At 43.2% G+C, this 26,329-nt stretch overlaps 1 protein-coding gene across 2 annotated transcripts in view; it reads left to right on the top strand.

Moving 5' to 3' along the window:
• The window catches only part of KLHDC4 (kelch domain containing 4), a 65,528-nt gene that overhangs the window by 3,742 nt on the left and 35,457 nt on the right, over positions 1 to 26,329 (top strand). The window contains exons 2-5 of one of the 2 annotated variants that reach the window (XM_038754796.1): positions 6,437 to 6,528; positions 9,211 to 9,289; positions 12,989 to 13,087; positions 21,618 to 21,754. In XM_038754796.1, the coding sequence (XP_038610724.1) occupies positions 6,437 to 6,528; positions 9,211 to 9,289; positions 12,989 to 13,087; positions 21,618 to 21,754 (407 nt within the window). The remainder of the gene's footprint in view (positions 1 to 6,436; positions 6,529 to 9,210; positions 9,290 to 12,988; positions 13,088 to 21,617; positions 21,755 to 26,329) is intronic. The other variant, XM_038754797.1, reaches the window with a different exon arrangement.

Raw genomic sequence — 26,329 nt, 5'->3', positions numbered from 1 at the left:
ACCCTCTCCCCTGCCCTACAGCACTTCTTATATTTGTAGAAATTTATTACTCTTATTTCGTTTACTGATGATGTGTATATAGCTCTAATTCTATTTATATTGATGGTATTGACGCCTGTCTGCTTGTTTTGTTTTGATGTCTGTCTCCCCCCTTCTAGACTGTGAGCCCGTTGTTGGGTAGGGACTCTGTTGCCGAATTGTATTTTCCAAGCGCTTAGTGCAGTGCTCTACACACAGTAAATGTTCAATAAATACGATTGAATGAACGAATGTAGACTGTGAACCCGTTGTTGGATAGGTATTGTCTCTGTTGCTGAATTCTACTTTCCAAGCGCTTAGTACAGTGCTCTGCACACGGTAAGCGCTCAGTAAATGATTGAGTAAATGAAAAAAGCCGTGGGGGAGCAGAGTGGCTTAGTAGAAAGAGCACAGGCTGGGGAGGTAGAGGACATGGGTTCTAAGAGTAATAATAGTAATGTTTGTTAAAACACTTACAATGTGCCAGGCACTGTACTAAGCGCTGGGGTGGATACAAGCAAAGTAGGTTAGACAGCCTCTGCCCCACATGGGGCTCACAATCTTCAATCCCCGTTTTCCAGATGAGGGAACTGAGGCACAGAGAAGTAAAGTGACTTGCACAAGGTTACACAACCGGCAAGTGGCAGAGACAGGATTCGAACCCATGATCTTCAGACTCCCACGCCCGTGCTCTATCCACTACACCATACTGCTTCTCAATAGTAATGATGGTTTTTGTTGAGCATGTACTATGTGCCGAGCACTGCTCTGAGCGCTGGGGTAGATACAAGGTGATCAGGTTTGTTCCATATGGGGCTCATGGTCTCAATTCTCATTTTACAGATAAGGTGACTGAGACACAGAGAAGTTAAGTGGCTTGCTCAGGTTCGCACAGCAGACAAGTGGCAGAATCGGGATTAGACTCACGTCCTCTGACTCCTAACCCTGGGCTCTTTCCACTAAACTTCTAGTCTGGGCTCTGTCACTTGTGATGATGATGGTATTTGTTAAGCAGTTAACTATGTGCAAAGCGCTGGGGTAGATACAAGGTAATGAGGTTGACCCATGCAGGGCTCACAGCCCTAATCCTCATTTTACAAATGAGATAACTGAGGCCCAGAGAAGTGAAGTGACTTGCCCAAAGTCACAGAGCAGACAAGTGGTGGAGCCGGGGTGAGAACCCCTGAACTCTGACTCCCAAGCCTGAGCTCTAGCCACTAAGCCGCGCTGCTTCTCTATAGAAGCAGCTTGTTTGCTGTGTGACCTTGGGCAAGCTGCTTAACTTCTCTGAGCCTCAGTTTCCTCATCTTGGCCCCATGTGGGCCAAAGACTCCATTCTGACAACTGAACTTACCCTCAGCTCTTAGTGCCATGTGTGGCACCTACTGCTTAACAAACAGCACAGACATTGTTATTAATAACATTACTAATCCATCCCTCATCCCCTCCTGAGAAGTCAAGCAGCATATCCCTCTGGGTGCTAAGTCAAAAGGAGAAAGAAGTGAGCAGCTTCCACAAAATACCCCAAGGTGGAGGAATAAAGAAGGCTTTTAAAAGAAGAAGAAGAATATTAATGATGGCATTTCTTAAGCACTTATTATGTGCCACTGTCCTAAGCACTGGGGTTATATATAAAAGCATCAGGTTGGAGATAGTCCCTGGCCTTTATTGGGCTCACAGGTCAAGTAATGAAGAAAAGTGAGTGGGGTGCAAACAAAAGCCACTATAATCAGTTGGGATGGTATTGCTGTGCTGGATGATAAAGGTCCCATGTCTCTGCTCTTATCAGGCCAGCACAGTTAATAATAATAATTGCGGGTGTTTGTTAATGGGTATTAAACGCTTGAGAGAGTACCGTACAACAGAGTTGTACAAACATTGTAATAGTTACAGTAGAAGCAGATTGGACACAGCTGCTGACCACATGGGTTCACAGCCTTAAGGGGGAGGGTGAATCAGCCATGTGGCTTTGGGCAGATCACTTCACTTCTCTGTGCCTGTTACCTCATTTATAAAATGGGGATTAATCAATCAATCATATTGAGCGCTTACTGTGTGCAGAGCACTGTACTAAGCGCTTGGGAAGTACAAGTTTGCAACATATAGAGACAGTCCCTACCCAACAGTGGGCTCACAGTCTAAAAGGGGGAGACAGAGAACAAAACCAAACATACTAACAAAATAAAATAATTAGAATAGATATGTACAAGTAAAATAAATAAATAAATAGAGTAATAAATATGTACATACATATATACAGGTGCTGTGGGGAAGGGAAGGAGGTAAGATGGGGGGGATGGAGAGGGGGACGAGGGGGAGAGGAAGGAAGGGGCTCAGTCTGGGAAGGCCTCCTGGAGGAGGTGAGCTCTCAATAGGACCTTGAAGGGAGGAAGAGAGCTAGCTTGGCGGATGGGCAGAGGGAGGGCATTCCAGGCTCGGGGGATGACGTGGGCCGGGGGTCGATGGCGGGACAGGCGAGAACGAGGCCTAACGGTGAGGAGATTAGCGTCAGAGGAGCGGAGGGTGCGGGGTGGGCTGGAGTAGGAGAGAGGGAGGTGAGGTAGGAGGGGGCGAGGTGATGGACAGCCTTGAAGCCGAGGGTGAGGAGTTTCTACCTGATGTGCAGATTGATTGGTAGCCACTGGAGATTTTTGAGGAGGGGAGCAACTGCCCAGAGCATTTCTGGACAAAGACAATCCGGGCAGCAACATGAAGTATGGATTGAAGTGGGGAGAGACACGAGGATGGGAGATCAGAGAGAAGGATGATGCAGTAGTCCGGACGGGATAGACTGTAAGATCCTTGTAGGCAAGGAACATTTCTACCAACTCTGTTGTTCAGTACTCTCTCAAGCGTTTAATACCCATTAACAAACACCCGCAATTATTATTATTAACTGTGCTGGCCGAAGAGCAGAGACATGGGACCTTTATCATCCAGCACAGCAATACCATCCCAACTGATTATACTGACCTTTTTTTGCACCCCACCCACTTTTCTTCATTACTTGACCTGTGAGCCCAATAAGGGCCAGGGACTATCTCCAACCTGATACTTTTATATATAACCCCAGTGCTTAGTACAGTGCTTGGCACATAAGAAGTGCTTAAGAAATGCCACCATTCATATTCTTCTTTTAAAAGCCTTCTTTATTTCTCCACCTTGGGGTATTTTGTGGAAGCTGCTCACTTCTTTCTCTTTTTGACTTAGCCCCGAGAGGGATATGCTGCTTGACTTCTCAGGAGGGGAGTCCTCAGGAGGGGATGAGGGATGGATTAGTAATGTTATTAATAACAACGGCTGTGCTGTTTGTTAAACAGTAAGTGCCACACATGGCACTAAGAGCTGGGGGTAAATTCAGTTGTCAGAATGGAGTCTTTGGCCCACATGGGGCCAAGATGAGGAAACTGAGGCGCTTAACAAATGTCATCATCATTATTATTACCCCCATTTTATAGTTGAGAAAACTAAAGAATAGGGAAATTGTGACTTGCCGAACGTCAGGCAAATGGCAGAGCTGGGACTAGAACCCAAGTCTCCTGACTCCCAGTACTCTGCTCTTTCCTGTAGCCTACACTGCTTCTCTAGGCAACTGTCTTTCCTCCTCTTATTGTCCTTCTATTAAAGTGGCAGAATAAACATGCGCTGTTTCTTAGGAGCATTCTTTATGACACACACAAAAGGTAGGAATAGAGTGAGCATGATTTTTGGGTGCATTATCACCTGGTGAGTTGTGAGCATTTAGAGTTTGAGTTGTCCAGTCGTGCCAATTCTGGTATTAAGTGCTTGTTAGATACCTAGCCCTGCCGTGAGCTCAGGGAGAGACACAAGCTGAACAGATCAGATACAGCCCCGCTTGGGCCTCACAATCTAAGAGGGTCAGTGAGCAGGAATCTTATCCCCATTTGACAGAGCAGGAAGCTTGGGGATGAAGAGGTAAAGTGACTTGCCCAAAGTTAACACAGCTGCCTAGTGGCAGAGCTGGGATCAGTATTGCACTCTCCACTGAGATAAAGTTATGTTGAGGAACATGAGGAAAAAGACTAGATAAACCCAGCGGAATTAAAGGAGTTGATGTAAAACAGCATCCACACTCCCCACGAATGTATTTAAGAGATTGTATTCTAAAGGGCTAGGCATTTGATTTTTCTTTAATGATATTGTTAAATGCTTACTCTTTGTCAAACCCTGTTCATTCAGTCGTATTTATTGAGCACTTACTGTGTGCAGAGCACTGTACTAAGTGCTTGGGAAGTACAAGTTGGCAACATATAGAGACGGTCCCTACCCAACAGTGGGCTCACAGTCTAGAAGGGGGAGACAGAGAAGAAAACAAAACATATTAACAAAATAAAATAAATAGAATAAATATGTACAAATGAAATAGAGTAATAAATACGTACAAACATACATACATATATACAGGTGCTGTGGGGAGGGGAAGGAGGTAAGGCAGGGAGGATGGGGAGGGGGAGGAGGGGGAGAGGAAGGAGGGGGCTCAGTGTGGGAAGGCCTCCTGGAGGAGGTGAGCTCTCAGTAGGACTTTGAAGCAAAGAAGAGAGCTAGCTTGGTGGATGTGTGGAGGGAGGGCATTCCAGGCCAGGGGGATAACGTGGGCCGGGGGTCGATGGCGGGACGGGCAAGAACAAGGCACGGTGAGGAGATTAGCGGCAGAGGAGCGGAGGGTGCGGGCTGGGCTGTAGAAGGAGAGAAGGGAGGTGAGGTAGGAGGGGGCAAGGTGATGGACAGCCTTGAAGCCCAGGGTGAGGAGTTTTTGCCTGATGCGTAGGTGATTGGTAGCCACTGGAAATTTTTGAGGAGGGGAGTAACATGCCCAGGGCATTTCTGCATAAAGACGATCTGGGCAGTGGCGTGAAGTATGAATTGAAGTGGGGAGAGACAGGAGGATGGGAGATCAGAGAGGAGGCTGATGCAGTAATCCACACGGGATAGGATGAGAGCTTGAACGAGCAGGGTAGCGATTTGGATAGAGAGGAAAGGGCGGATCTTGGCGATGTTGCGGAGGTGAGACCGGCAGGTTTTGGTGACTGATTGGATGTGAGGGGTGAATGAGAGAGCGGAGTCGAGGATGACACCAAGGTTGCGGGCTTGTGAGACGGGAAGGGTGGTAGTGCCGTCAACAGTGATGGGAAAGTCAGGGAGAGGGCAGGGTTTGGGAGGAAAGACAAGGAGTTGTCTTGGACATGTTGAGTTTGAGATGGAGGGCAGACATCCAGATGGAGATGTCCTGAAGGCAGGAGGAGATGTGAGCCTGGAGGGAGGGAGAGAGAGCAGGGGCAGAGATGTAGATTTGGGTGTCATCAGTGTAGAGAGGATAGTTGAAGCCGTGGGAGTGAATGAGTTCACCAAGGGAGTGAGTGTAGTTCGAGAACAGAAGGGGACCAAGAACTGACCCTGGGATAGTTACATGTTAACACAGTCAAACACAGTTCCTGTCCTGCATGGGGCTCACAGTCTAATAAGAGGGACAACAGGTATTGTTGCCACTTCACAACTGCTCTGCAAGCAGTTGGCAGAGCCGGGGTTAGAACCCAAGTCCTCTGACTCCCAAGCCTGTGCTCTTTCCACTAGGCCATGTTGCATCCTCTTTCCAAAAGTCAGGGAGAGGGTGCTGCCCCACGGCTGGTAAAGGAGTGGGAAAACGGGCTGCCCTGGTTTTGGGGTGGGTGTCTGGGGTTGGGTGGGGAGAGGTGGAGGGGGACGGGAGAGAGGAGGTTTCTGCTGTCAAATATTGGGCTCATTAGAAATTGTAGAGCTAGTCAAAGAGGAAAAAAAATCTAGGAAAATGTCTGTTTGCAGGTGACTCCCTGCCTCTGCCCTTGGCATTTGGAGCTTAATTTTAAACTTTATTGGAGGAAATGTAGCCTTTAGCTTTATGACCTGTCTCTGTCATTACACTGTGATTTTGCAGGAACCATGTGATGGACAGTTAACTTTTTCAAAGTCTTCCAGCTCTCAGGAAGTCAATTGCCAAGAATATATAATTTGAAAATCCAAATCCATGAATATTTGGTAGGAAGACTACACTTGCCATAGTCTCCCCCCTAGGTCCTGTAGCTGTTGAAAATGTACCTGGTTATGGTGGAGGAGGGAGTAAAGGGAAAACACAGGTGTCTGGACTGCATAATTAAGACTATGTTTGTAAAGATGAATGTGAATTTATGGACAAAACAAAATAATCCGATAGGATGCTAACTAGTTACAAAAGTAGTAACAAAATTACTTTGTGAGCCATCATTTTGAAAATGATTTTTCCATTTAGATTAAATTTCATGAAAAAATGCAACAACTCCATTTTATGATTAGACCTAAATCAGATTTTGACCGACTTGAATTTAACACATATGCTATTGTAATTGAAGCCCTTCCTTATATGAGATCACTTGTTTGCTTTCAGGAAGACCTGGAAGCTCTGATAGCACAGTTCCAGACATTAGATGCTAAAAAGACCCAGATCATTGAAACACCGTGTCCTCCACCCTCACCAAGGTAAGAAAGCAGGGGTTCCATTAAACCTGTCAGCCAGTAGGCCTGTTGAAAGGTTCCTCTTTCTGGATAAATTGGAGCAGTGCATTCCCCATTGACGTAATAGTTTCATTAATGACCAGCAAATTTTAACCATCCACAAAACGAAACTACACTGCTCCTACCCAGAGCACCAAGGAGTGAAAGACTTGAGAAAGTTAGTGATATTTATGGAAATATCAAGTCTCCCATCACAAGTGCTTTAAAGGTGACAAATTATAGAGCACCGTAAATGGCAGCATCATTTTCCCACTGATAGTTTTAAGACTGAACGTGTTGAACCAACAGATTTTTTGCAAGATATTGCCATTAAAGATGTGAAGTCAACAAGCAAGGATACCCCACCTGAGGTTTGTTATTCCTGGTCTTAAGGGATTTGAAATCTTCGGGCGAAGGGTTCCACTTTGATTATTAAATGTTTTGAACCTAAAGTGGTGTGAATGTGGAAACACAGTACAAAACTTCTTGTGGGTTTTTGGGGTTTTTTTTAAACATTGAGGAATTAGACTGAGAAAAGGGTGCTGTGAAGTAGTGTTTTCCAACCATTTTCTCTAAGCTGATTACCAGGTCTGCAAATGGGAAATGAATTTGCTGTTATACCATGTGAAACCGATTGAGATTGTGGGGCTCCCCAGGAAGAAGGTGTCAGTTTTCTCTGCTTGCGAAAAAGCGGGCTTAGCAATGGCCTTAATCCTGTGGTGCCTGAGATTCCCAAGGGCCTTTCGGTGGGGTGGCTGAGATATACTTTTGGGAAGCTGCTGTAATTAATCGATTCATCATATTTATTAAATGCCTACTCTGTGAAGAGCACTGTAGTTAGTGTCTGGGAGAATACAGTAGAAGTAGAAGACAGAATCTCTGTCCACAGGGAGCTTAGATTTTAATTGACTTACCTTCAGGCTGGGGCATTGATCGTCATTTCCATTCATCTCTTGTTCCGAATCCCGGTCATTTTCGGCAGTTGCATGTCACCTTTTCCAACTGTGTCTCTGAGAATCCATTCTTAATTTTCTGTGTACCGTTTTGTCTGCCATGGTATATAGTTTTAAGTGACCGTGTTTTTTCTTAGCCTGCCTTTGTTCGTTCTTAGTTCCCCGAAATGTTAATGAGCTATGATAGGCTGACCATGCAGGGTGTTGTGCACAGCCAGCTTGAAACAGGCTTTCTTAAATGTGTTCCACAAATCCCAAATTTTGCAGCCAGACAGTTTGCAACGTCCATTAGTCCTTTAGGCTTTGGAGTTGTCATCTACAGTTTTGGCCTTTGTGGGGACTTTCAGGACTTTGACTCCCACGGTGGGCAACGGAAACTAGTTCAAGAAAGAGATAAAATATGGAGTATTTCCTGCTAACAAAGATCAAAAGACAGTGCTTTTAGCAATATTAAAACTAGCTGATGGAGATGAAGGGGAGCCTGTTCTCTCTTCTCCCTTTTAAGTTTCGTGGAGAAAACAGGCCCTTCTTTTGCTTCCTAAATAGATATCTTTGTCCTCAAAACTATGTGATCAGAGAGATCCAATTACTTAATTTTTAACATCATATATCTGAACCGAAATGTAAAAACAAGGCTGTATGCAGGGAGCAGTATTCAAACATGCTACTTTTCTGCAGCTAGTTGAAAAGAGGGCTTCCTTTGCTTTTGTCATGGACCCTGGGTAGAGTGGATTTAATTATCATCTAATAAAAGGGGAAAAGAGTGAAGTGGAGTGCCCTTGTGCTTAAGGACCGCTAACTAAAGTTTCTTCACGGAATGAATAAATCCTTGGTGTTCATCGCACGGTCAGGACATCATTCATGATGCATTTGGGAAATTGGGTTAGTGTTTCTTTTCCTCTCTCCTCCACTCTTCCCCTCTCCACCAAATTCCCTAGGGAAGGGAGGTTGGTGGTTCACCTACCCTGCTGGGTTTGGTGTCTGTAGAGAAGAGTAAAGCTTCTTCAGAAGGTTTGTATCCCTCTGAGCACGTGGCACAGAGTAAAGGCTTGAATACCACAATTTTAATCGTCCAAGACATGTATCCCTCCCTGGGATCCGTGACTCCTTTTGTCAAAACTTGAGGGCTTGCTTAGTGGTGTGATTCGGTGCTAGTGATATCAGAATTCATCATTTAAATCCTCAGAGGTCTATTTTATGTAGCAGCCATCTTGTCAGCTGAAAGTGGAATATTGCTTTTGACCTTTTGCCTAGAATGCAGTGTTTCCATATAGAGTATAAATACTTTATACTCAATAAATACTACTATTACTAACACTGACACAAGGTGAGTGATGCCAAGGGATTTGGAATGGGATGGGAATGGGAAAGGCATTTGCATATGGAGCAGGTAGTGGGGCTAGTGATCTGCAAGGCTGATTTCTTGAAGGATAATTTAACTGCGTAACCAACCCTCAGCTTCTTGCCCTGTGTCTATCTCAAAAATTTGTTCTAAGGGTATTGTCATATCTTCAAAAGCCTACTGAAACATCAGGTTCTTTTCTCTTGACAGTTTCCAAATGATTCCTGTCACTGTCTGGGAGAAAAGCAAAAGGGAGCTAGATATTGAAGAAGACAGGGACAAGAGGAGGTGTCTGTAGAAACTGAAATATGGTTTCAGAAATGTTGTAAACGGACCTAGACTTTGCTGATGTCTGCACTTTATGTCCTGCAGGTTAAACGCCTCTCTGTCTGCCCATCCTGAGAAAGATGAATTAGTCCTTTTCGGAGGTGAATATTTCAATGGCCAAAAAGTAAAGTATAGTTCTTTCTTTTTTTTTCCCCTTCCTTCACTGTCATTTGCATGGATTTCATTTCATCTGGTTCAAAATTAACCTGAAGCATGAAATATGTATTTGTCCTAGAATGAGAGCAAAATAAGTAACCCTTTAATTCGATTCTCATATTGTCTTGAGCCTGAGCTGTCAGACCAAATGTGAAGCCCTGTCCTTGACAGATCAAACCGGGATCCATTAAGGGAGTAGAGTGACTCTGTTTGCATCAATTTTTCAGAAGTTCCTAATTTCTTCTGTTACAGGCTGTATATGTCCTTTGTCTTCGGCTGTCTCGCCTAGCATAATCCTAGCTTTTTTCTCTTCTCTGCTTCAACTGAAGTCCGTTTTCAAATTTCAGTAAAAGGGATGGCGTTTGTTCCTATTTAAAGCTGATGTCTCTTTTTAAATTTTTTTATGGTACATGCTAAGGGCTTACTATGTGACACACACTGTCACATACTAGCTAATCAGATTGGACACAGCCCATGTCCCAGATAGAGCTCACAGCCTAAATCCCCATTTTACCATTGAGGGAACTGAGTTATGGAGAAGTGATGTGACTTGCCCAAGGTCACACATCAGGCAAGTGGCAGAGGTGGGATTAGAACCCAGGGCCTTCAGACTCCCAGGCCCGCCCTCTATCTGCTAGGCCACGTTGCTTCTCCAGTGTTGCAGAAACGCTGGTGTTGCCCATAGGTGGGTTATGCTTTGTGGAAAAACGCTTGTTAGGTTAGTGTCAGTAAATTACTTTTAATAGGAAGCATTCTGCTGAGTGTGATGTCCCAAATGGTTCTAAAATGGGTTGAAATGAAGCATGGCAACACTTCCTAGTTCAGTCGTTGGGAAACTGTGGAGCACAATCTTGAACTCTCATCTCCCACTTGTAGATAATCTCCCAAGGTTGGAAGGCTGCCTGCACATTTAGGTGGAATCCTGAAAAATTGCAAGTCGTTTAAGTTCCACAAAGCATTGCTTTTTGGCATGCCTTTTTCTTAGAAGCAAGCCTGCGAAAGCCTTCCTTTCCACCTGCCTGGAGTCTCAGTGACTGTCCTTGGGTCTTCCCCTTCCAGTCTTTGTCTGGCTCAGTATGGGGGTTACCCGTCTCTAGTGAGTAGGGTAGGGGTGAGAACCAGAAACAGCCTGCTCAACCATACTGCCAAGTGGGCAGCCAGAGACAGAAATAAGACATTTTAAGATGCTGGGCCCTGACAGACATCAGCCAAGTCACTCCTTTCTGGCACCCAGATTGTAGCGTTAAAATGGGATGCATATCTTTGACACTTGGGCAAATTCAGCTGCCTGTTTCTGTTCTTGAAATAATTTATCTTTAATCACCTCCCCTTTTTTTGGTGGACACAAACATATTTCAAATAGGTCCGTCTCCCCTTCGTCACTGAACATAGTGGATTGTTTGTAGTGCACAAGGTGGGCTATACTGAAAATGTAGCTGACCCTGGAAAATAAGTTAGAAATCACAGACCAGTTTTGGAAGTTAAGAGCAGCAACATATTTATGAGTTAATTATATCCTAGACTGTGGATGACCAGAGGCTACTGCTAAGGAGCTATTTTTTTTCCCAATCTGTACCCTGTCATCTTTTCTCCCTTAACCATTTAGTTCTCTTTTCCTGAATTCCTTTTAACACATCCCCCCCACAAATTCATGAGTCTGCTATTTATGTCACTGACTCTTTGCTGCAAGTCCGTGGAATTTCCTTTTCTTTTTAATATAGTTTCGTTACTTGCTCGCCCCATCACCAGTGGGAAAGAGGATTGTTATTGATGGAATATAAATGGCTCGCAAAATTAGTGCCTGATTCAGGATTAGATTCCTCAACCCAGAATTTAGTAGTCTGCCACTTTAGTGAACTACATGTCTGCCTTAGCTGCTATTACTCCCCTTTCTCTTTAACACACTTTCTTATTTTTCCTTTTGCATTTCCTGTTTCAAACTGTGAAGCTTCCTTCAATCAGAGATTGCTGTATGTCTGGAGATACTGACAACCTAAACAGAGTCTGCTGCTGTCTCATAGGTGACCCTTGATCCCCTCCCCTCCTAGTCTCTTGTTCTTTCAGAGTCTGCTCATTGGCATATCCATTGTCAGGGAAGATTCCTGTGTCACCATGTGCTTTCCTCTTCCCCTGTCCTAGTTTTACCCATAGCATGAAAACATCGAACCCCCTTGGGCTAGGCACAGAACAAAGTATTAAACAGGTCTTGGATATTAAATTTCCATCTTGTCCTCTGTGGTGGCCCTTCTAGGACAGAATCCTCTAGACTGTAAGCTCGTGGTGGGCAGGGATTCTACCAACTCTGTTGTTCGCTCACAAGTGCTTAGTACAGTGCTCGGCACGCATTAAGTGCTTAATAAATACCATCGATTGATTGATAGAAGACACTAGTGTCAGCTGAGGGAACTTTTGCTTCTGCTATTCCTATTTGGATAAATTGAACATGTAACCTCACCTGCAATTCTGCCAAAACAACTTCAGGGTTTCTTGGTTTGTTTTATAATTTCCATCCCCTGTCCACCTACTGGCTCTTGAAACGCCATGCTCCAGCAGAAACATGAACAGAAGGGCCAAGAAACCGTGAGTGCCATTGCACAACCAGTATTCCTCTAAGCAATTCCTCTGCCCAACCTCTTCCTCCTGAAGGCCCAGGACTGAGCCTCATCCATTGTACCTGGTGGGAGACTCCATTGTCATCAGTCAGGATTTCCATGGTCACGCTTTGTTAACCTTAATTCCCCACACCTTCAGTGCTATTCCAGTCTTTATTTCCCGGTTGCTTAGGGTCATTTGCTTAGATACTAGGAAAAATGTTATTCAGTGCTTACTATGTGCCAAACAGTGGGGTAGGTAAAAGATAATCAGGGTGGATATCATCCCTTTTTCATTTGGGGCTCGCGGTCTGAAAGAGAGAGGGAGAACTGGTGTTTTATCCCGATTTTACAAATAAGGAAACTGAAGCACAAAGAAGCAAAGCGACTTGCCCAAGATGCCGGAACTGGGCCTGGAACTCAGGTCTCCTGGCTCCTAGTCCCATGCTCTTTCCACTCGCTGCCCCCCCGTAGTTCTGAAACAGATAGAAATGAGATATCTCAGCAGTAAATTAAGAGTTTTGCACTGCAGAAATAGCTGCATGTCTTCAGGAGGTGAAGTTGATTTCTCTTTTGAATTTGTAAAAATGCTTTGGGATTCTTTGAAATGTAAATTGCTGTAATTTATAAATATATTAGCTATGCTGTCTTCCCTTGCTAAGAGGGTTTTTTTTTTTAATGGTATTTGTTAAGTGCCAGGCACTGTACTAAACACTGGGGTAGATACAAAGCTAATCAAATTGGACATAGTCCGTGTTCTAATGGGGCTCACAATAATCCCCATTTTGCAGATGAGGCAACTGAGGCACGGAGAATTTAAGTGACTCGCCCAAGGTCATACACCAGGCGAGTGGCGGATACTGGATTAGAATCCAGGTCCTTCTGACCCCCAGGCTCATGCTGGATCTACTAGGCCATGCTCTTTCTGGTACTAAAGATTGTTGGTTGATTGCAGTTGATATTGGTGCATTGTAGAAGAAAATCTCTTGAGTGTAACCTGCTGTTTTAGGGATAAATGTCACTTCATAGTAAAGGTCAGTATATATATATATATATATATATGTTATTTTTGGCAGACTTTCCTGTATAATGAGCTGTTTATCTACAACATCAGGAAGGACACATGGACTAAAGTGGATGTCCCCAATCCACCTCCCAGGCGCTGTGCTCATCAGGTAAAATATATCAAAGTCTATCATAAAATAAATGAATTTAGGATTATAATTTCCTCAGAGTGGAAATTCTGTACTATAAACTCCTGGAGATTGAAGTATGCAGGGTTGTTGTCACTGTGTGGTGGGGGTGGTCTGCCTCAAGCTTTCTCCATCTGTGGGCCTTGGGGGATAGGCATTCTCATTTTTCTTTCCTTCATTTAACTTTCAGATCTTTTAGTGATAACTGACTCTTGGTGCCCTTTTTAAAAAGCCCTTTTAGCAGGTCTGGGTTTCTGCTACAAACACACACACACACGCACGCACACACACACCCACATACCTCATCCTTGAAGAATTAAAGTTTGGAAGCCGTTTGGGATTCTTTCAACCCAAAGTTATTTGGTAAGGGGCTGAAAATAGGATCTAATTTACATAGCTGCTTTATAAAGACTAAATAGGCAGGGCTTATTAATACTATGGTAGTATTACCATAGTTAATACCATAGTATTACCATAGTTAAAGTTGCCTTACTTTCTGTTTTGAATTCTCATAATGGACTCTTTTGTAAGGGATCAGGGAATTGGAAACCAGAGATTGATATAGAACCTCTCAGTGCTCTACCATTTTTGATCTTTGGCTCAGCACTTCTCTGTGCCTTAGTTTTCCAATTTCTATGCCGTATCCTTGGGACATGATCAACATTAGAGGTCTTGAGGGGATTTATTATTATATCAGCACCCTTGAGAGACAGGAAAAACAGGACTTTATTTTCTGCATTTTTAGAACTCAAGACTGTGGAACCTTAAGGTTTGTCACTAGCACCTTCTTTCCAAATCAACAAATAACAAAATTAAGTAAAAAAGAACTTGAAAAAATTGTGAACTAATATTTTGGGAAGAATATTCACACTATGTGAATAAAAAACAAATTGGATATATTTGACGTTTTAAAAGATTAACCAAATGCAGTCAGCATAGAGGTTATTCCAGTCATGGCTGTTGTCCGATAACCTGGAACGTTTTATTCATTCCAGGCATTTTCATTCATTCATTCATTCAGTCGTATTTATTGAGTGCTTACTGTGTGCAGAGCGCTTGGGAAGTACAAGTCAGCAACATCTAGAGACAGTTCCTACCCAACAACGGGCTCACAGTCTAGAAGCGGGAGACAGACAACAGAACAAAACATGTAGACAGGTGTCAAAATCGTCAGAACAAATAGAATTAAAGCTATATGCACATCATTACCAAAATAGAATAGTAAATATGTACAAGTAAAATCTTGTACATAAAATTTGTACAGTAGTAGTTGTACAGTAGTAAAACTGTACAAATACAAGTACTGTGGGGAGGGGAAGGAGGTAGGGCGGGGGAATGGGGAGGAGGAGAGGAAAAAGGGGGCTCAGTCTGGGAAGGCCTCCTGGAGGAGGTGAGCTCTCAGTAGGGCTTTGAAGGAAGAGAGCTAGCTTGGCGGATGTGTGGAGGGAGGACATTCCAGGCCAGGGGAAGGATGGGGCCGGGGGGCGAAGGCAGGACAGGCGAGAACGAGGCCCAGTGAGGAGGTTAGCGACAGAGGAGCGGAGGGTGCGGCCTGGGCTGGAGAAGGAGAGAAGGGAGGTGAGGTAGGAAGGGGCAAGGTGATGGACAGCCTTGTGGAGAAGAACATTTTTAGGAGCTACTAGAAAAGCAAAGAAATTATTAAGGAATTAAAACATTGATTAATAAAGGAAAGTAACAGCCAACATATACAGGAGTAAAGTGCAGAAAGTAAGAAGCACATAGATTGGTCCCAGTGATCAAAGGTAAACTAGTTGTACTTAAGCATCTTGGTACAATTTTAGTATTACAGTACTCTGCACTCTCTAAGTGGTCAGTAAATACGATTGATTGATTCTTCTGACAAGGCTGTCATTGCATTAAATTTTGCAACTGATTTTCAACTGGTGCTGTGATTTTAGTAGGTAGTTAAAATTTGTTAATCTGCATTGAACATCTAATTCTTTCATATATATATGTATATATATACACACACATACACAAATGCACACATATATCTCTCTATAGATATATATATGTATATTTTGACCTAATAATTGGTGCTGTAGCTATACATGAACTGTAACTTTGAGAGTTGTAAGCCACTAGCAAATAAAGGTTTATAGACAACTTGAACTATATAGCATTGCTGCTGTGACCCTGTAATTAGCCCTGAGGAAAGAAAATGTCATGAAAAATGCAGTTGTGGCACAGTTAGCAGTTACTTAATTGTTATTTATCCAGGATACTGGTGTTGCCAACTCTAGCTCTGCAGGGTGCCTAGAAGTACACCAGGAACAACTCCTTTAAAGAATGATTGTCTGACCTTAAATGCCCTTAGCTCCTGTCTAGCATGTGTGTATATCTGTGTCTCTCTGATTGATATGGGTTTCTATTTCTACAGTCAGCCTTCTGTACTCCCTCTTCCCCTCTTGGAGGGACCCACATTTGTGGGTGTTTATTACCTGACCTGGGAGAATCTCTGTAATTGCTGTGCAGGAACAGCAATTCTGGGTTTGCTATTTTCACATAGTTGCTCCTGAGGAGATGCCTTCGGAGATATATTACAGTACAGTAGAAAGCTGATTATGCGAACCAGATAATTATGTGAACAAAATGGTTATGGTGTTTACTAAGAGCTTATATTACTGTGTCCTATAGGGTGAGGGTGGATCCAAGATAATGAGATTGAACACAGGTTATGTTCCACATGTGGCTCACAGTCTGTCTCATTCCCTTTTTACACATGAGGAAACTGAAGCCCAGAGAGGTTAAGTGACTTGTTCATTATCCCGTTATTGGCCAGTGGTGGGGCTGGGACTCCATCCCGGATTTTCCGACTTCCAGTCCCATGTTGTTTCCATTAGGCCACTTTGTCTCCAAAAACTGGTTAAACAACCATCAGAGCTTTCTAAATTCCATTTTGTTTGGTTATCCAAATTTCAGTGATATTTATTGAGTGCAGAGCACTAATTGTACTATGCACTTGGGAGGATATAATACAGTAGAGTGGATAGACACAATATCTGCACTCAAGGAGCTTACAGTTTAGATGAGGACGTAGACATGAAAATAAATCATCAATCGTATTTATTGAGCGCTTACTGTGTGCAGAGCGCTGTACTAAGCACTTGGGAAGTACAAGTTGGCAACATACAGAGACAGTCCCTACCCAATAGTGGGCTCACAGTCTAAAAGGGGGAGACAGAGAGCAAAACCAAACATACCAAGAAAATAAAATAGAATAGATTTGTACAAGCAAAATAAATAAATAGAGAAATAAATATGTACAAACATATATACATATATACAGGTGCTGTGGGGAAGGGAAGGAGGTAAGATGGGGGAATGGAGAGGGGGACGAGGGGGAGAGGAGGGAAGGGGCTCAGTCTGGGAATAAATGACAGCAGAAGGGTCAGAATATATGGATATGTACAAAAGTGCAAGAGAGGACTGGTATCAAAGTGCTTAAGTGGTACAGACCCAAGTTTTGGCATGGGCTATTACTAATACAGCTTCTTAGTGATAGGGTAGTCTTTTAACTTGGGGTGAATTTTGGGCGGCTGAGACTACAAATGAAAGCAAAATTGTCTTATTAAGACCCAGCCATGTCTTGCTAACCGGAAGAAATTTATCTAAGAAAATGAAGTAAGAAAGGAGAAGGGTGAAAAGGAAAAGTCAAAATGAGAGCTCAGTTGTTTTAAGTAATCAAAGGCTAGGTGAGCCCCCTGAGGGATAGGGACCAGGCTAAATTTTGCACCTGTATAACCTCTCCCATCACTCCTTACAGTGCTCTGAACACAGTAAGCAGTCAATACCGTTGCTAACTACTACCTGCTTACGTGCAGCTTGCTATCTTGGACTGTAAGCCTCTGCAGCACAGTGGCAGATCTGTGATCTATCCACTAGGCCACATTGTTTCACTGATTGATTGTTGATCGATTGATCGGATCCTGCTCATCACTGGAGATTGGAGGATTTCAATCCCCCACCTTCATGATTATGCCACTCCGTCAGCATATCTACTTGTTAATTTAAATAATTTAATGATGGCATTTATTAAGTGCTTACTATGTGCGAAGCACTGTTCTAAGCGCTGGGGGGAGTGCAAGATGATCAGGTTGTCCCACGTGGGGCTCACAGTCTTAATCCCCATTTTCCAGATGAGGGAACTGAGGCCCAGAGAAGTTAAGTGACTTGCTCAAAGTCACACAGCTGACAAGTGGCAGAGTTGGGATTAGAACCCATGACCTCTGGCTCCCTAGCCCGGGCTCTTTCCCCTGAGCCATGCTGCTTCTCTCTTTATTGGTTGATCTGCTTACTTTTGTTTCTCTTTTTCTTTATTATTAATGATAATAATAATAATAATAATAATAAAGGTATATGTTAAGTGCTGACTCTATGCCAGGCACTGCAGTAAGCACTGGAGTGGCTACAAGCAAATTGAGTTGGACATAGTTCCTGTCCCACATGGGGCGCACTGTCTCAAAACCCATTTTACAGGTGAGGTAACTGAGGCCCAGAGAAGTGAATTGACTTGCCCAAGGTCAGACAGCAGACAAGTGGTGGAGCTGGGATTAGAACCCATGACTTTCTGACTCTTAGGCCCATGCCCTAACCATCTTATTAATTGTCTTATTAAGACCCAGCCATGTCTTGCTAACCGGAAGAAATTTATATAAGAAAATGAAGTAAGAAAGGAGAAGGGTGAAAAGGAAAAGTCAGAATGAGAGCTCAGTTGTTTTAAGTAATCAAAGGCTATGCTGCAGAACCCGGGTTTGGGATTCAGAGGTCGTGGGTTCTAATTCTGACTCTGCCACTTGTCAGCTGTGTGACTTTGGGCAAGTCGCTTCACTTCTCTGGGCCTCAGTTCCCTCATCTGGAAAATGGGGATTAAGACTGTGAGCCCCACGTGGGACAACCTGATCACCTTGTATCCCCCGCAGTGCTTAGAACAGTGCTTCACACATACTAAGTGCTTAACAAATGCCATCATTATTATTATTACCTAATTTTTCCTATCTTACATTTTGGAATTTAAGTTCACCTGTTTTTCCATTAGAGGCAATCTCTTTGAGAGCCAGAACAGTGTTTTTTAATCCTATGTTCCCAGTGCTCTTACACAACTCTTTGGATCTTCATCTAAGTGCTCTGTACACAGTAAGCGCTCAATAAATACGATTGATGATGATGTTGATGAACTGGGTCATAGTTTTTGGACGAATTTTCTGTTGGAGCATTTAGGAAATGAGAATTGGAACCTGCTAAACAATCTAGAGCTCCCCTCTAGAGGGTAAGCTCGTTGTGGGCAGGAATGTGTCTGTATTGTACTCTCCCAAACGCTTGGTACAGTGCTCTGCACAGAGGAAACACTCAATAAATACGAGTGAATGAATGAATCTGGATCTGATTAATTATGCTTCTATTAGTATGTAAACTTTTACAAATTGCCGTATCGCTTTCTCATCCTTGAAAGTGAAAATCTGATCGTAGTGGAGGCCTGCAAGGAGGGATGCTAGAGAGTATAGAGAATGCATTACCTATTGATTTCACTTGTTTGGTCAGTGGGTCAGTTCTTGAATACATCTTTCAGCCTGTCCAAAGCAATATGCCCAGGGGACAGATGGCTCTAGAACACAGGGTTATATCAACCAAGGTCCCTCTTTGAGTTTCTTTGAAAAAGCAAGCCTCGTTCCTTCATGAGTTTGAAGTTTTTCCAGAAATATAACAGTAGGCAGATGGAGTTAAACTCCTGAAATATACATTTAGAGCACCAGAGCTCAAAAAATGTCTTCCACAAGGCAAACGTTTTTTTTTTTTTTTTCCCTGCAATGAACTGCTAGGGAGAACAAAACATGAGCACTCTTGGTTTTATGTGCCTGTTTCTTCCTTTCCTTTGGCTTATTTCCATATGGGACTGTGGGATTCCAATGGGTGTGTTCTTGTTGCTACCCCTCTGACACCTCATGCCTACTGATAATGCTGGTAAATTTCATCAAGTCGATTGAAGGAAGGTAAGGAAAATCTGTTAAGCCTTAGCCTTCAGTGAGTAGGTTAAAGAGCTAACAACTATGAATGTTCTTGTGAAATTTTAGGGAGCAGAACCATATTTTGAACCCCCCCCCCAAATGCTTTCTAGCCTTCCAGTTAGCTAATCAATTAATTAGTTTATGTAGGTGAAGGTGTTGAAATTGATGAATATTTAATTTGCAAAATCCACACAATGCAGTACATTATCCATTGTTTTTTTAGTCAATGAGAAATCTTGTAAAGTTCCTGTGTAGTTGAACGGGAATACGCGTACTTGAAAGACAATGAATTGCAAGAAGTAAAATGTCTCTTACCTTGTCCTGACAGGAGTTAGAGATTTTTTCCAGGTTTAAAATCATATCACTGTTTACTTTTGTAATTGGGGTTTAATTTGAGAAGCATGATTATATCTTCAATGCCACTGCCCAGCAGGTGGCAATCTAATAAATAACTCTTATTACATGGCTGAATAGTAGGGAATTGCAGCAGACACTTCTCTCCCTCTCAGCTTTCCTTTGCCCCCAGTGCCCCTCCCCATTTTTGAGAGGTGCTGGTGATCGACTTTTTATTGCCACCGCGAGCCTCCAGTATCACATTCTTAAACCTGCATCATTCATCTCACTGATCTCTCCCTTCTCCAGTCCATACTTCACTCTGCTGCCTGGATCATTTTTCTAAATTCTGCATACATCTCTGCACTCCTCAAAAACCTCCCATGGTTATGCATTCCTCTCTACATCAATCAAAAGTTCCTGATATTTGGCTTTAAAGCACTGTCAACTCTCTCTCTTCTTCTTATCCACTCCCTTCTCCCCCTATATTCCGGCTCGCACTCTCCATTCCTGTCAAGTTAACCTCGCTGTGCCTCTCCCATTCCCCCCATCCCCACCAATCTGAAACTCTTTTCCCTTTCATATCCAATGGACCACGGCTCTCCCCCATCTTCATAGCCCTTTTAAAATCACATCTCCTGGAGGCCTTCATTCAGTCGCATTTATCAAGTGCTTAGTACTACTACTACTAATAATGATGGTATTTGTTAAGCGCTTACTGTGTGCCAACCACTGTGCTAAGCGCTGGGGTAGATACGAGATAATCAGGTTGTCTCACGTGTGGCTCACAGTCTTAATCACCATTTTACAGATGAGGGAACTGAGGCACAGAGAAGTCAAGTGACTGGCCCAAAGTCACACAGCAGACAAGTGGCGGAGCCGGGATTAGAACCCACGACGACTGTTTGCAAAGCAGTATACTAAGCACTTGGGAGAGTACAGTACAACAGTAAAGAGACAAAATCCCTGCCCACAATGAGCTTACACAATTTCTGGTATCCCTAGCTGCCATTTCAGCCCTTCTGTGCCACTTGAGCAGCTAAGTAATCTCAATTTTCATAGTACTTATGTACATATGTTGTATCCTTTAGTACTCCTGCCACATGTCTGCTGTGTGACCTTTCTTTCTGCCCATAATTTAAACGTTTGTCTCCCTCTCTGGATTGTAAGCACCTTGAGGGTAGGGATCACACACACTTATTTTATTGTAGTCTTCCACATGCTTGGTACAGTGCTCTGCACAATTAGGTATTCAGTAAGGGCTAGTGGTTGATTATCTTCTTTCCCTTAGCAGCTGCATGGCTGCTTTATGGCATTTTGTCTTTGGACAGGCATCTCTTATCAATTTCACAGCTTACTCCCCTGATTCAACTAGGCATAATGGCTTTAGCCTTATTTAGGCAAATCCTACAGACACTAAAGGGACATTATAGGTGTGGTGCATCTGGATTCTTCTCTTTAAACACTTGAACCTCACCGTGACTTTCACTGGAAATAATTACAGGTCAAGCCCAGTGACTTTAGAATCATTTCTGTAATGTGTGATTTTTGTGCCCATCAGGTAAGAAAGACTTGGTCACCTTTGAAAGCAGTGAGAATTTTTGTAGGCTCGCTGAGAAGCTCAGTTTGAGTTCTCTGCCTTAGAATGCTGCTGATGTTTCCACCAAGGAGGTTTTGCCCCAGTTTTTACAAGACTGATATAGAGTGATAGTCTATAGATATAGTGTGATATTTTATAGGAGCTGTCTTTATGAGTTGGGATTTAAGTAGGTTCAGTGAAATATGATAAGGAGGATAAGAAATACCAAATCACTATAAAACCATCAGATAACTCTAAAAGGTTGAACATAATCTTCAAGGTAAGCAGACAGATACTCAATCTTTCCCCTGTCACCTCCCGCTGACGTGTAAAAGTCCTCGGAGAGCTGCTCATTCTTAGTGTCAGAGTCTCAAAGCAATGACAGTCCAGGAACCGGGCAATCAGAAAACAGGGTCCTTGTTAGTGCAGAACTTCCAAATCCTCCCTTGAAAGGGTGACTAGTAATGATTTCAGCTGCAGGTTGTATCAGCAACTATGGGAGGGGGCATTCCCTTCAGAATAAGACATTAGGAGTGATTAGGATTCTTAACTTGGCCCCTCTTTATCTTCCCAGGCTGCAGCGGTACCCCAAGGAGGAGGACAACTCTGGATATTTGGAGGGGAGTTCGCCTCTCCGGACGGAGAACAATTCTACCACTACAAGGATCTCTGGGTCCTGCACTTGGCCACCAAGACCTGGGAACAAATCAAGTGAGTTGCCTCAGATCTTGGTTGCTCTCTTCCCTGTTCATTTCCTTTTCGACCTCAGGCTTTTCTCAGATAGCTGTATTAGGAAGAGTGGAGGCTATACCCGAATCCCCAGAGTTACGTCTCCATGTATAACTAAAAAAGAACAAGGGATGCTCTCAATGTTTTTTATGTGATTGATGTCTGGATACCCTCATCTAGAAATAAGCCCGTCGCCTTGATGAGATGCCGACTGCCACGTGGCTATGTTTAAGTGCACTGCCATTATCCGCCTCGGTCATCATTGGGTTTTGGCTTGTTCTCCTTGCCCTCCCCCCCAGCCATGCTCAACCTCGACATCCATCATATTTTACTGCCATTCTCTTCCACTGGGCCATCTGTCTGTTCCCTTAGAGGCCATCGCTTTTATAAGTTCATTTATAATGGAGCCATCCCTTACCATGATGCGAGCATTTTCTCCCTGTTCAGGTACCACGATTGGTTTGGAACATACAGGGCGAGGGAAGAGAAGGCTTAAATCTCTTCTATAATCCAAGTTCAGCACCTTTTCAATGGACAGCTTATTTTACGCATCCACCTGTATTATGGTTCTCTGCTGAAGCCTTGGCAGAATTTGTCCCAAAGATTCTCTAAATACCTTGGAGCTAGCCAGAATGTTCGTCGTCCGATATTTGCAATTGCTTGACATTGCTATTTTGGAAGTCGGGAAAAGATTTTTATTTAGGATGGAAAAAAAAAAGATGCTCCTTGGTGGATTCATGGTCAGATATAGAGATTGAGAGCTAACAGACATTATTGCTCAAATTGTAATTACCCTTACAGTGTGTTGGAGCTGTGCAAAATTTAAATGAGAGGTGTCTACCCTAAGGGTTTACCATCTAAATTATTCAAGGCAGTGAAAATGATCCTTCAGCACAGTGAAATGAATTAGAAAGCACATCTTGAATTCTTATACGGTTTGGCGATTTTGTCATTAGATGGCTCATCCCAAGCCCAAGAAATGTAAAACTGAGGAGAAAAGAGACAACCGTCTTAGTAAACTACCTCTGGAAGAACTGCTTTCTGTGTGCCGTTTTGTTTCTGAGTTTTCTCACTTTCTCGCTCGTTTCTGGGAGAGGCCTGTTGTAGTAGTAGTAGTCTTTTGCCAGTGTACAGGATAGGTCCAGAGTGTCTTTCTCAGTGTCACCCAAGAAGCTATAAATGAGCCAAAATTAGACCTCATGATTGTTGTCATAATCGTCAGCTGTAACATCACGTAGTAAATGTTCAATAAATACGATTGAAGGAATGAATTAACTGGGCCTGTGGTTTGCAGAGCACTGGAATAGGCGCTTAAGTGAAGTATTAGATGTAGTCCCCTGTGCTTGAGGAGTTTACAGTCTGAGAGAAATCAGGTAGACATAAATTGATGAATATAAAATAGGTCAAAGAGTAGGAGCACAGAACAACGCCAACTCTCTCCTTGACCCCCTCCAATCTGGCTTCCGTCCCCTACGTTCCAAAGAAACTGCCCTCTTAAAGGTCACCAGTGACCTCCTGCTTGCCAAATCCAACAGCTCCTACTCTATCCTAATCCTCCTCGACCTCTCAGCTGCCTTTGACACTGTGGACCACCCCCTTCTCCTCAACACACCATCCAACCTTGGCTTCACAGACTCTGTCCTCTCCTGGTTCTCCTCTTACCTCTTCAGCCATTCATTCTCAGTCTCTTTTGCGGGCTTCTCCTCCCCCTCCCATCCCCTTACTGTAGGGGCTCCTCAAGGGTCAGTTTTTGGTTTCCTTCAGTTCTCTATCTACACTCACTCCCTGGTGAACTCATTCGCTCCCACGGCTTCAACTATCATCTCTACGCTAATGACACCCAAATCTACATCTCTGCCCCTGCTCTTTCTCCCTCCCTCCAGCCTGGTGTCTCCTCCTGCCTTCAAGGCATCTCCATCTGGATGTCTGCCCGCCATCTAAAACTCAGTATGTCCAAGACTGAACTTTTTATCTTCCCTCCCAAACCCTGCCCTCTCCCTGACTTTCCCATCAACTTGAGTTTATTATTTGTACACATAAGCAGATAAATGCATAACAATGTGTAGATGCTTGAGGGTAGGGCATAACTAGGGAAATTGGGAGGATTAATCAGGGAGTGGCCCCTGGAGGAAGTGGTGTTTTGGAAGGCTTAGGAAGGAAGTGGTTTGGCAAAGCCAAGGATGTGAAGAGGAAGGTATTTGTAGGTCCCTAGTTCATTGCTTATTCACCCAAGAATATTATATAGGCATCTGTATTTTGGTTTACAGTTAGTCCTTGCCTGGGGCTTCATTATAAAGCATAGCGCCTATGCTTTAATAGCTTCCAGTATGTTATTAAATATGTAGCTGTTTAATTCTTAAATATAATGTTGACCTTGTGGAGCAGATGTTTGTTGCATTAAACATATAACCCCTGTGGAACACTGAACTTCAGGGGTGCTATGAGTGGTAAATATCACACTGGAGCATTGCCAGCATTAATAAGTTGTGTTCTCGCATCTTGAGCCAGTTTTCAGTCCAGTTACTGTTTAAATATAATTTGTATTGCACTCAGGGTGATTTAACCAAGAGCATATCTACCTACCTCTTTGGAAAAATTACAGAATCTACATTAATATAAGGTATTTTATGGAAATTGTTAGAAGCATCTTTGTTACTCCCATGACAGTGCTAAAAATCAAGTTTTGCTCTGAATTTCAGGCCAAAAGTAGTTGAGGGGTGCAGGACAAAGGAAATCTGCTTTGTTAGGTTCGTTATAGCCATTTAATTCTCTGAACTCGGGTTCTCTGGAACTGCCACCTTCTTTCCAGTGACTCAAGTTGACCGTTTGCCAAGAGAGATCATTGGTGAAATGAGTAGCAAAGACAGAAGCCCATCATTCTATTCTTTTTCAGTTGTTCATATCTATCGAAGTTATGATAAGTGAACTCCATATTATAGACTTCCCCCCTATAGTGGGACACTTGCAGTAGGGAAAAACCTTATGTTATAGGAAAACTGTAATTTGGTAACCATTGATTCAGGAGGAATTAATGTGTTTGGGGATAGAGGATTTGAAGCTCCCATCCTGACAGGTGGTTTTTGATAGATCATTAGTCTGCTACTAGTAGAATGTGTTACACCCTTGCCACGAATTATGCTTTTACCCTGTTAAATGCTGTAAGATGCCTCAAACACCAAGAAACAGAGTACTGAAGAATACGGTGAAGTTGAGGCAGAGTCTGGGTGGGAAGCATAGCAGCATCATGCTTTGACCTGCGCCTCGTGCAAGTCCACAGACTGTGTCTTCTGATATTGAATCTACTTGTAGCAATTTGAGTTCTCTCCAGCAGAAGCTCTTGTCGCGAGAAGGACATTCCCTAATTCTCCCACCATGTTATATCCAGATTACATAATGAACACAAGTGTGATAGCAGAAGTAACTCTACTGTAATCAGTTCTGTGTTTAGTACTTCAAACTTGATAAGGAGACTTAGTAATGTAATTGCCTGAGCCCAGAATTAGAACTCATAAATCTTGCTCTTGCACTGGTTTTTGCTGGGTGATTTTGATTAAATTAGACAGCAGCCATATCCGTGTGTATATGCAAGAACATTTCCACGTTTGAAATGAATTCTCTCTGCAAGCGTAATGTTGAGAGGAAACGAAGAAGATAGAAGGCATGCTTAAATGAGGTTGTTCCCTTACTCTTCCTCCTTTTCATTACCTCCCCTGTCCCTACTAAACTAGATAGTTCAGCTTCCAGACCTAAAGGGACTTCAAAAGGCTTACTGTTCTGGCCATTTTTTCACAGGCCTGCGCTAAACCTTGATTCCCCCTCACACCCTATTAGTCTCCTGCAATCTACATTTTAGCAAAAAATGTGCTTTCCTACCATCATTCTTTCAAAATGCAGAAGCCTGCCTACAGATTCTAGGCCCCTCCCTTCTTCAGCTCCCCTCCCCAGTCCTGCCGCTGTGCAAGAAGGTAGCCTTCCTGTTGTGTGGGAATAGTGAGGTTGAGGAAGATGACCTATAAAAAAGGGTTGGGGAATGGGTTGTTATTTATTATCCGTCACTGAACCGATTGGGTGGAACTGAATGTTTCTGGGTAGCCCTGAATTCTTCTGGTCTCCTGGAGATCGTCAGGACTGAGGATGGAACCCTATCCTGACTTGTCCTGACTTTCAAACCCTAGGCCTCCTGTTGACCTCCTTGTAAGGTTATGGGAAGCAGTTGGTTTACGAGCGTGGGAAGGAGTTATTTGCAAGGTTTTGCTGGTAAGAGGGACTGTGAGCAGAGAACGGGAAGAATTTTGGAGGCCTGGGGAAAGTGTGTGCAGAGTTGAACAGCAGGGACAGGGTATATCAGTCATATTCTCATTTAAAAATTGTTGAGCTCGTTCATGGAAATGTGAACAAATGACCGAGTGTTTTTTTCCTCTTTTGACCAAGGATTTATGGACTGTTAAAAGTAGGAGACTAGATTAAAAGGGCTAATGCTTTTTATTTAATTATAATATTGAATCATCAGCCACCAACTGAAGTTTGGCAAAGATTCCCTTAATGACTGTAACACAA

Source organism: Tachyglossus aculeatus, chromosome 11, assembly GCF_015852505.1.
Source record: "Tachyglossus aculeatus isolate mTacAcu1 chromosome 11, mTacAcu1.pri, whole genome shotgun sequence".
Taxonomy (NCBI): Eukaryota; Metazoa; Chordata; class Mammalia; order Monotremata; family Tachyglossidae; genus Tachyglossus; species Tachyglossus aculeatus.
The sequence above is the reverse complement of the archived record's forward strand: the minus strand, read 5'-3'. Positions and strand labels throughout refer to the sequence as shown.